The sequence below is a fragment of the Harpegnathos saltator genome, unplaced genomic scaffold, assembly GCF_003227715.2.
Source record: "Harpegnathos saltator strain DR-91 unplaced genomic scaffold, Hsal_v8.6 scaffold91, whole genome shotgun sequence".
NCBI lineage: Eukaryota > Metazoa > Arthropoda > Insecta > Hymenoptera > Formicidae > Harpegnathos > Harpegnathos saltator.
In genome coordinates, this window is record NW_020230719.1 from 1,028,912 (window position 1) to 1,040,019 (window position 11,108).

The window sequence follows — 11,108 nt, forward strand, 5'->3', positions numbered from 1 at the left end:
TGATCTAAGATACCTCATAGAAATAAGCTCAGAACATTGATAACGACAATATATAAAGTTTATAAATGCTGCCGGCGATCATCGGTCGGGCAGTGAGAGATTTGACAGGCGAATCCACGACAAATCAAGAATTCAAGATGCGCTCTTTGCTCACCGCGGTTTTGTGCCTTTCCATGGCCGTCTGCACACTAGCAAACGACTTCGAACGCGGCGAACGCCAAATGGACGACCACCTCGTCACCGAAAGAATCATCTTTAAGGTAAATGCTCGTTTCTATAATATGACTAAGGAATGCAGATTTCTCACGTCAGCAATTTTCCCGAATTGCTCTGTGATCTTTATTTCGCAGAAGCAAACTGCCCATTCGATTTTGAACGAATGCGAGGGGAAGAAATGTATTTCTCGTGTTAATTCATGCATGTCAGGCGTAGCAAAATCGAAATGCGCCTTTAAGGCTTGTGTATCGTGATTCACAGCGAGCGTTTGATAACTTTTATGAAAAAGAACGGTCGTATTAATTTATTAGTTGTTTACCTATTTATTTATTTGAAGTCGTCCCTTTAGTACAATATGTTAATGATCAACATAAGAATGGATATATAAGAATAATGTTGCATATTTATTGCAGCCTGCGATCCCTTGGAAGTCTATGAAAGCTACAATCGGCATACACTGCTCATCGCTCAACGAAATCATTACCTACATTAAGATTAGCAATATAAATAACAAAGAGTCAGAGATTATCTTTCAACTGTTAGGTGATGTCGGCAGGACATCCTTAATAGTGATAGCAACAGGAAGATTAGGCAAAGGATTATGGTTAAAAGCAGAAGGTTACTGTATAGATCCAAGCGCATTAACTTCACCGGCACCGATAACAACAACAACAACAACAACAACTGAACCAACAACAACTGAACCAACAACAACTGAACCAACAACAACTGAACCAACAACAACTGAACCAACAACTGGATCAACATACTGGACGACGTACTGGACGACGAGCTACGACGTCAACTACATTCGATCAAAATGAGCGGTGAAGAAAGAATAAGCGACGCATTCAATAACAACGACACACAGTGGTTCGAAACACAAAATTTGTGAAAAAAATATTTATTTGATAAATATTGTAAATCTATTAATACTTTATCATTTATTACTATAAAAATAGGGAACTTAAATGCATTAACTTGAAAAATTATAATTCTTTTTAAAAATAATACCGCATATTTAACTGAACTATAACATGTAAGATATATTACTATTACTATTATCATAATAATTAGATTATTTTTATCTTTTTAGCGCTATCTCGTGCGAATGAGATAGCGCTCCCCGCGAAAGAGACGGTGAAATTTCGCGCGAGACGTCGAGGGCGTGAATGAGACGGCGCGAAGCCGAAAGAAACACCGCGATATTAGCGCGCGTCGGTATCGAAAAATTGTTATTACTTGAAAAGTTGCAAGTAACAGCAGCCAAATTAAAATTACCTATTTTCTTTGAACATTATATTAAATATTTATAATAACTTTTTTCGTTCTTAAGCTTTCCTTTATTTCGTACGAAAAATTGAATTCGAAAATTGTTCAAGCTTTAAGTACTCTTATTGTGTATAATGTTGTAATGCATTTAATAATAATTGATGTGTTTCAAACATGTAATTTTATACATTGAGGTATACTTATAAACATTTATAAACCGCGTTACTACATTTCAATAATAAAAAAAGATATCAAATTAAAAGGTTCGAATTTCAGTAGTAAAATTGAGCACTTAACTTAGTCATAAAATGTTAAATACTTTATGTCTAATAAAACTTTTTAAATAAGTTCTTGGAAAAGGGCGTGTAGTTCAGTTGAACTACAGCTTATTAGTGGAAGAACATAACATAAAAATTTCGAAGCTTTAGAACAAAGTCGAAAATTTGATTATTTTTCGCGTTTTTCGCCGTTCGAACCATTGTGCGACAGCACTGCCGATAACGATGACGAAATCTGGCCTGTCGATGACAATAACGGAGTAGCATTTCTTTAGAAAAAAATAATTTTTTAGAAAAAATAAGTAGCACTTCTTTAGAAGAGAGAAGCACTTCTTTAGAAAAATAATTAATTTGGACAAAAGACTGCCGTACATACGTTTAATTTAAGTTCTAAATGTGTAACGATTGCTATGTATACGTGATGTATACTAAATATATAGAAAAATAAAGTAAAACGCATCATACAAAACAACGTGTTACTCGATTGTACAATTATCATGGTGGGAATGCAAATAAAAAAATTGCCAAAAAAAACTGGTCCCTACCGAGGACAACTAGCCAGGTTTTATTAGCTCGGATTTAGTGGACAGTAATTGCTCGAAGACTGGCCAGGGAAATCTAATTGGTATTTCTTGGCAGAAAGATAATGGCCAGAAAGTGGGAAAGTAAAATTGGTAAATATATGTTGAAAAAATCAAGGAAACAAAACTAGTCGGGAGCTGGCAAATAGCTAGAATTTCTGGCCGGTTGTCAGTTAAGCACTTATATCACCTTAATCAGCCACAAACGTCAGTCTAAAAGTTCGTCCGTCAAGGTGTATCAAAATAGGGAAATTCGAACGACATAACACGATGTCGCAAACAATACCAACATTCTTCGGTTCATCCGAAAGGAACGGCTCGGTATCATCTCACGTATCTGCTTGTGCAGACAGAAGCTTGTTGTTTGTATGTTGTCTCCTTTGCTCGAGAGCAAAGGGGACTCATGCTGCTTTTACCTCTCCTCCCTCTCTTCATCTTCCCTGTTGTGTTCGTACGTAAATACGAGAACCGCACGACAATGTTCGACGCGGCACTAAAGGAATGAAATTATCATCGCGCAACATATGTATTTCAGGAATCATCGACTTCGTGACGTGAAATATACCGAGCTTGAAAATTCTAACAACTAGTTAATTCTTACGGTCTCACGTACCACAAGCTGACGCGGCTAAAAATGACAAGTCCAAGATCTGAGACTACACACCTACCGAAAAACATGTTTCAAATTATAGCGCGGAATATGAAACTCTCTCCCTCTCTTTCTCTCTCTCTCTCTCTTTCTTTCCCGCCCCTTCCCTACCACTAGTCCACGCGTTCGTGAAATTTATGAAAAAGAAATTAACTCGAGCGCGATATTGCGCAAAATCAGGTAAGCAGCGAAGAGCGACTCGTTATCGATCCAAGTGAGCAATCGATTGTACACTTATCGACACTTATGATACGCCAAGATTAAGTTGCGCTCCCAAGCGATACTTGACGAAGAGTACAGGGTGCTAAATTTCAAACACAAGTAAAAAATCTCGAAAACTATGAAAGATATTAAAAAAAGCTAAAACACCTGTTCCATAATTTCGAAGGGGAAAGAGAATGGCATTATCAGTTTAATTTGGAGAGCATTTTCAAGGTTTCAAGCAGTTGAAGGTCAACTTAATTTTTTAAATAGGAAGCCCAATCTTTTATTATATCTTCTTTTTCTACCAATTAATTTTAACAGCTTTTGTCTGAAACATTTTTTTATTTGTCTAATATTTTTGAAATATTTAAGGAAAAGTTGGTAACTTTTTCAACATTTAACTTACGATATCTTGCTAACTATTCGTCGAAAGAAAAAATAGTATTAGATTTTTTTACTTTATTACTTTATTTACTTTATTACTTTTTTACTTTATTTATTATCAAGAATATATTATTATAATAGTGTCCTAACTTTTTTGTTAACTTATCAACCTTTGGAAATTTCAAAATTATTAAATTAACAAAAGTTAGGGCACTATTATAGTAATATATTCTTGATAGTAAATAAAGTAAAAAAGTCTAATACTATTTTTTCTTTCGACGAATACTTAGCGAGATATCGTAAGTTCAATGTTGAAAAAGTTACCAACTTTCCCTTAAATATTTCAAAAAATATTAGGCAAATAAAAAAATGTTTCAGACAAAAGTTGTTAAAATTAATTTGTAGAAAAAAAATATAATAAAAAATTGGGCTTTCTATTTAAAAAAATTAAGTTGACCTTCAACTGACCTTAAAAATGCCTTCCAAACAAAAAACTGATAATGTCATTCTCTTTCCCCTTCGAAATCATGGAACACATGTTTCAGCTTTTTTTAATATCTTTCATAGTTTTCGAGATTTTTTACCTGTTACGTTTGAAACTTGCATCCTGTATAACCGCGTCGGCGTAAGCTACGCGCAGGATAGCCAGATGCAAAACATTTTGATACAGTTTGATCGGTCTGGGGTGACAATAGACCGTGATATCTATTTCACTTCATTTTCTAAATAGATTGTAATGTAATTTGCGATAGATGTGTGAGGTAAGACGTGCCCAGTGAAGCCTTGAAAATATTCCGCTGTTCGGCATGAGACACAGACGGTACGTTGTTTGCCAAATGACTCGTCGCTTAATGCAATTAAGTGGGTACGTGTGACAAAAAGTGCGAGTGACGCACCAATACTATTTAAATAGTCAGCTGCATACTTATCTATTTTATCGGACCCCTTACATAGTCAACAATGACGGTAATGAGAGCTATATGCCGCAGCTACCGAGAAGATGAAGATATCAAGCAGATATCACGAAGGAAAAACGACGTTTTCGCTGAATGGCAGTTTATTCTGTCTATAAAAACTACGGACTGTGTACAGAAATGCAGATAATATAGAAAAAACGTGAAATCGCGCATTACCGATGAATAAAGTAGCTTAGGGATATCTCGACACGCCAATACAAAAGTATTAATTCCAGTTAAGCCGATTTATACTTTAATGTTTCATCGATCAAAATGGATTCTTTGATTATTTAAATAAAATTGTCACAAATATATATACGTCTACTTCGTTTATATCTGCCACATATTTCTTGTGATATCGATATTTACCTCAACAATATATACAGTTTTATTCATTCATAATATCCCCGTTGGAAAACTCATGAAGAATATTATGATAATATTTGCAAGATCGTAGAAACAACAGTTTTCCATAATATCAAAATTTATCTTCGACCATTTTTAAAATTTTATTGTTCTAGTATAACTAGTATAACAAATAATGATTTAGTAAATAATGTTTTCATTATCATTAAATAACACTAAAAATTGATTTATAACGTAAATTATATAATTTTCATCGAGGAAAACAAATGAAAGCGTTTGTAAATAATGAAAACGATTATAGAAATTTTCCGAAATTGCAAGTAAATTTCTTTAGTTTCTAATACACAATGTGTATATAGAAATATAATCTTCAACACATTATGACAACATTTTTAAACTATATTTTTTAATATTAAAACATGTATAAGTTTTTGTAACACTTTATAACGTGAACGTCTAACTCATTCCTTATTATTAAATAAACATTGAATACATTAAACATATTGTAATTTAATGTAATCAATTTATTCACTTACTACATATGCGTGCGTGTATATGTGAATTTAATAAAAATAAAACCGATATAAACTTAATTTGATTCACATCTGATCATTACGTCTATTAATTTTTAATATGTATAAGGAAAAAAATGTTTGATTAAATGAAACAATTTTTTCCACATGTATATTGAAAATTAATAGCAAAATATAAATAGAAATATGAACAGAAATTTTGATCGGAGTTATTCAATCTAAATTAGACTTCAATCTAAATTAGACTTTTGGTTACATTAAACAAAATTCTGGTAATTTCAATCAGGATTTCGGAACCGTTCATGCTTCATTATAGAATTGATTTCATTTCGACATTTTACTTCGTGCAGAAGTTGAAATTTTAGATATTATAATTGATGATAACGGTTATAAAGTTGACAAATTATAGAAACATCGTAAATCTCTTATATATCTGATACATCGAAATGTCTAAACTATTTCGCATGAATTTTTCGCTATATCTTAACAAGATATTTGGTCTTCAATCCCGTTTCAATCCTCTTCATATGCAATAATTTTGTACTAAGATCCATATTAATCATGTTAAACGGTCATTTCGATATGCTTTATGTAATGGATGAGAAAATAATAGGACTAAAAAATAACGTGGTTCGTGCGTAAATACAATAATTAGAGCGCCCCATTGTCATTGTCGAAAGGGATAAGATAAAGGTATGTACAAGGAAGAAGCGCGAGACAAATAATCAGAGACAAATAATCTTACGTAAGTTGTTGTCGCAGCGTCAGGTGACAGAAATCTTTGAGTTGACGTGATCTACGATACCTCATAGAAACAAGTCCAGGACATTGATAACGACAGTATATAAATGCAGACGGCGATCATCGGTCGAGCAGTGAGATTTCAGTTGACAAGTGAATCCACGACAAATCAAGAATCCAAAATGCGCTCTTTGCTCGTCGCGGTTTTGTGCCTTTCCATGGCCGTCTGCATACTAGCAAACGATTTTATACTCGGCGAACGCCAGGCAGGCGACTACTCCGTCACCAACAAAACCATCTTTAAGGTAAATGGTCGTTTGTATACTATGATTGAATAACGCAGATTTCTCACGTCACCAATTTCCCCGAATTGCTCTGTAATCTTTATTTCGCAAACTGCTCATCGGTTTTGAACGAATACAAAGAAAAGAAATGTGTTCCTCGTGTGAATTTACGCGTGTTATACGTGTCGAAATCGCCTTTAATGCTCGTGTATCGTGATTCACAGCAAGCGTTTGGTAACTTTTATGAGAAAGAACGGAAAGAATTAATATTTATTTATTTACTTATTTATTTATTTACACTATTTATCTTTTTATCTGGAATTGTTCCTTTAGTACAATACGTTAATAATCAACACAGAACAGGACATATAAGAATAATATTGCATATTTATTGCAGCCTCCAATCCCAATTATACCCATGAGAGCCAGAATCGGTATAAAGTGCTTGCTCAACGAAACCATCACCTACGTTCAGATTAGCAGTATAGATGGCAATGACATTAAGTTTTATCAGATCTCAGGCGATGTCGGCATGACATCCTTAATGGTGATGGCAATGGGGAATCCGGGCGAGGGATTATGGTTAAAGGTAGAAGGTTACTGCATAGATCCAAACTCAGTTACCACAGAGGCACCGACAACGACAACAACAGCGGTACCGACAACGACAACAGCGGTACCGACAACAACAACAGCGGTACCGACAACAACATCAGCGGTACCGACAACAACAACAACATTGAGACCGACAACAACAGCAGTACCAACAACAACGGAAGGAACGACGCAGGAGTGGACAACGACACGGCGAGCTACGACATGGCAAAGTACAACTACTACACCCGGTGAAAATGAGCAGTAAAGAAAGAATGAGCATTACATTCACTGGCAACAATAGCACTGCCGATAACGACGACGAAATCTGACTTGACAATGACAATGACAGAATAGAGAGAGAAGCGCTTCTTTAGAGAAATTATTAATTTCGACTTAAGACTGCCGTACATACGTTTTAATTTAAGTTCTGAGTATGTAACGATTGCTATGTATACATGATTAAATATATATTAAAAAAATAAATAAGACGCATCATACGAAACAATGTGTTGGATGTACTCGATTGTATTACAATTATCATGGTGGGAATGTGAGTAGAAATATTGCCAAAAAAACTGGTCGCTATCATGAGAAACTGGTCAGTTTTTACTAGCTAAAATTTAGTAGACAATAATTGCTCGGAGACTTTGCATTAAGATCCACATTAATTATGTTAAATGGCTATTTCGATATGCCTTATGTAATGGATGACAGAATAATGGAATTAAGAACAATGTTGCGTCTCTTGCGTAAATACAATAATTAATGTGCCCCATTGTTATTGTCGTCAAGGATAAGATAAAGGTATGCGTGTACAAGGAAGAAGCGGGTCAGAGACGGACACAAATAATCTTACGTAAGTTGTTGTCTCAGCGTCAGATGACAGAAACATTTGAGCTAATATGACACGATACTTCATAGAAACAAGCCCAATACATTGATAACGACAGTATATAAACGCTAATGGCGATCATTGCTCGTGTAGTGAGGTTTCCATTGACAAGTGACACCAGGACAAACCAAGAATTCAAAATGCGCTCTTTGCTCATCACGGTTTTGTGCCTTTCCATGGCCGTCTGCATACTAGCCAACGATTATATACTTGGCGAACGCAAAACGGGCGACTACTCCGTCAGGGACAATCTCATCATTAAGGTAAATGCTCGTTTCTACATCATGACTGAGGAACGCAGACTCCTCACGTCGTCGATTTTCCCGAATTGCTCTGTGATCTTTATTTCGCAGAAGCAAACTGCCCGTTCGATTTTAAACGAATGCAAGAGAAAGAAATATATTACTCATATTAATTCATGCATGTCATGCGTGGCGAAATCGAGATTCGCCTTTAAAACTCGTGATTTACAGCGAGCTAATTTTTATAAGAATGAGCTGTCGTATTAATATTTATTTATTTATCTATTTATTTATTTTCTATTATTATCTATTATTATCTTATCTATTTTTCTATTATTATCTATCTATTTATTTATTTATTTGGAATCGTTCCATTACAAATACGTTAATGTTCCAGTAAATTAATGATCAACACAAGAATGGATTTTTAAGAATAATGTCGCATATTTATTGCAGCCTCCGCTCGATTGGATGGCCTTTAAAGCCACAATCGGAATCACGTGCCCGACTAACGAAATCATCACCTACGTTAAGATTACCAATAGAAGTGACAAGAAAGTTAACTTCCAACGGCTCTCAGGTGATATTGGCATAAGAACCTTAGTAGTGATGGCAAAGGCAAACAAGGGCGAGGGATTATCATTAAGAGTAGAAGGTTATTGCATAAATCCAAACACAATACCTTAGAGGCACCAACAACAACGGAATGAACAACGTGGAAGTAGACAACGGCACGGTGAGCTATGACATGGCAGAGTACGATGTCAATTACACCCAATGAAAAAGAGCAGTAAAGAAAGAATAAACAACGCATTCAGTGGTAACAACAACACTGGTGATAAGGACGACAAAATCTGGCTTGACAAGGACAATGGCAGAGCAGAGAAAGGAGCACTTCTTTAGAGAGATTATTAATTTTTTATTAATTTGGACTTAAGACTGCTGTACACATATTTTAATTTAAATTCTAAATATGTAACGATTGCCATGTATACGTGACTAAATATATAGAAAAAAAATAAGACGCATCATACGAAACGTCTTGTTAATCAATTGTACAATTATCACGGTAGGAATGTGAGTAGAAAAATTTCCAAAAAAACTAGTCGCTACCGCTAGAAACTGGCCAGTTTTTACTAATTAGGATTTAGTACACAATAATTGCTCGTAGATTTTGCACTAAAATCCACATTAATTATGTTAAACTGTCATTTCGATATGCCTTATGTAGTGGATGATAAAATAATGGAACTAAAATAATGGGAATAAAAGAAATGACGCGTCTCGTGCGTAAATACAATAAATAATGTATCCCATTGTCATTGTCGTCAAGGATAAGATAAAGATGTGCGTCTGCATTCGTATGCAAAGAAGAAGCATCACAGACGGAGACAAATAATCTTACAAGCCTTCTACAATAAGCTGTTAATCGTAAGACGGAAACAAATTGACTAATCATAGTCGATTGTTGCGGAAAATTATCGACTGCAGTAGGTCAATTTATGTCTTATGATTAACGACTTATTGTAGAAGGCCTGTTAAGATCATTCTACAATACGTATCGTAAGTTGCAAGCCGTAAGAACTGACCAATTATAGCCGATTATTTTTGTAATAATCGACTGTGATTCGCCAATTCTTACGGCTTACAACTTATGACATGTATTGTAGAATGACCAGTAGACCTCGTCTGCAATCAGTCGGTAGACGTTGTCGTGTGTTGTACGCATGCGCACAACTTCGGTTTTTGCCTTGCATTCAATCTTTTTCTGTCATTTACGGCAGCCGACACATAAAACTCAAAGTTTTGCGCATGCGTATGACACACAACAACGTCGCCTGACTGATTGTAGACGAGGTCTTTTTACGTAAATTGTTGTCGCAGCGTCAGGTGACAGAAATCTTTGAGTTGACGTGATCTACGATACCTCATAGAAACAAGTCCAGGACATTGATAACGACAGTATATAGATGCAGACGGCGATCATCGGTCGAGCAGTGAGATCTCAGTTGACAAGTGAATCCACGACAAATCAAGAATCCAAAATGCGCTCTTTGCTCATCGCGGTTTTGTTGCCTTTCCATGACCGTCTGCATACTAGCAAACGATTTTATACTCGGCGAACGCCAGGCAGGTGACTACTGCGTCACCAACAGAACCATCTTTAGGGTAAATGGTCGTTTATATGCTATGACTGAAGAACGCAGATTTCTCACGTCACCAATTTCCCCGAATTGCTCTGTAATCTTTATTTCGCAAACTGCTCATCGGTTTTGAACGAATACAAAGGAAAGAAATGTATTCCTCGTGTGAATTTACGCGTGTTATACGTGGCGAAATCGCCTTTAACGCTCATGTATCGTGATTCACAGCAAGCGTTTGGTAACTTTTATGAGAAAGAACGGAAAGAATTAATATTTATTTCTTTACTTATTTATTTATTTACACTATTTATCTTTTTATCTGGAATTGTTCCTTTAATATAATACGTTAATAATCAACACAGAACAGGACATATAAGAATAATATTGCATATTTATTGCAGCCTCCAATCCCAATGATAGCCATAAGAGCCAGAATCGGTATAAAGTGCTCGTTCAACGAAACCATCACCTACGTTCAGATTAGCAGTATAAATGGCAAAGACGTTCGGTTTTATCAGATCTTAGGTGATGTCGGCATGACATCCTTAATGGTGATGGCAATGGGGAATCCGGGCGAGGGATTATGGTTAACGGTAGAAGGTTACTGCATAGATCTAAACTCAGTTACCACAGAGGCACCGACAACGACAACAACAGCGGTACCGACAACAACAACATTGTGACCAACAACAACAGTAGTACTAACAACAACGGAAGGAACGACGCAGGAGTGGACAACGACACAGCAAGCTACGACATGGCAAAGTAC

General features: G+C 35.6%; 4 protein-coding genes across 4 annotated transcripts; all 4 read left to right on the forward strand.

Annotated features, from left to right (window-relative positions):
• Nucleotides 1-50: 50 nt before the first annotated feature.
• On the forward strand, nt 51-1,074 carry LOC105184693 (uncharacterized). Its single transcript, XM_011143671.3, has 2 exons — nt 51-260; nt 630-1,074. The coding sequence occupies exons 1-2, from the start codon at nt 66-68 to the stop codon at nt 1,038-1,040; spliced, it is 606 nt and encodes a 201-aa protein (XP_011141973.2). The 5' UTR covers nt 51-65; the 3' UTR covers nt 1,041-1,074.
• Nucleotides 1,075-6,272: 5,198 nt separating this feature from the next.
• LOC105184760 (putative lipase ATG15) lies at nt 6,273-7,374 on the forward strand. Its single transcript, XM_011143802.3, has 2 exons — nt 6,273-6,485; nt 6,862-7,374. Exons 1-2 carry the CDS (start codon nt 6,288-6,290, stop codon nt 7,324-7,326), a joined length of 663 nt encoding a protein of 220 aa, XP_011142104.2. The 5' UTR covers nt 6,273-6,287; the 3' UTR covers nt 7,327-7,374.
• A 635-nt stretch (nt 7,375-8,009) lies between these two features.
• LOC105184826 (uncharacterized) lies at nt 8,010-9,350 on the forward strand. Its single transcript, XM_011143930.2, has 2 exons — nt 8,010-8,216; nt 8,652-9,350. The coding sequence occupies exons 1-2, from the start codon at nt 8,025-8,027 to the stop codon at nt 8,880-8,882; spliced, it is 423 nt and encodes a 140-aa protein (XP_011142232.1). The 5' UTR covers nt 8,010-8,024; the 3' UTR covers nt 8,883-9,350.
• A 431-nt stretch (nt 9,351-9,781) lies between these two features.
• Nucleotides 9,782-11,108, forward strand: LOC105186124 (uncharacterized). The gene is made up of 2 exons (XM_011146177.2): nt 9,782-10,364; nt 10,741-11,108. The coding sequence occupies exons 1-2, from the start codon at nt 10,278-10,280 to the stop codon at nt 11,020-11,022; spliced, it is 369 nt and encodes a 122-aa protein (XP_011144479.2). The 5' UTR covers nt 9,782-10,277; the 3' UTR covers nt 11,023-11,108.

Excerpts from the sequence above, each read along its gene's own strand:
- LOC105184693 (XM_011143671.3), top strand. The coding sequence starts at position 66 with ATGCTGCCGGCGATCATCGGTCGGGCAGTGAGAGATTTGACAGGCGAA. Across the intron at positions 261-629 it reads CCGAAAGAATCATCTTTAAG|CCTGCGATCCCTTGGAAGTC; the intron begins GTAAATGCTCGT and ends TATTTATTGCAG.
- LOC105184760 (XM_011143802.3), top strand. The coding sequence starts at position 6,288 with ATGCAGACGGCGATCATCGGTCGAGCAGTGAGATTTCAGTTGACAAGT. Across the intron at positions 6,486-6,861 it reads CCAACAAAACCATCTTTAAG|CCTCCAATCCCAATTATACC; the intron begins GTAAATGGTCGT and ends TATTTATTGCAG.
- LOC105184826 (XM_011143930.2), top strand. The coding sequence starts at position 8,025 with ATGGCGATCATTGCTCGTGTAGTGAGGTTTCCATTGACAAGTGACACC. Across the intron at positions 8,217-8,651 it reads GGGACAATCTCATCATTAAG|CCTCCGCTCGATTGGATGGC; the intron begins GTAAATGCTCGT and ends TATTTATTGCAG.
- LOC105186124 (XM_011146177.2), top strand. The coding sequence starts at position 10,278 with ATGACCGTCTGCATACTAGCAAACGATTTTATACTCGGCGAACGCCAG. Across the intron at positions 10,365-10,740 it reads CCAACAGAACCATCTTTAGG|CCTCCAATCCCAATGATAGC; the intron begins GTAAATGGTCGT and ends TATTTATTGCAG.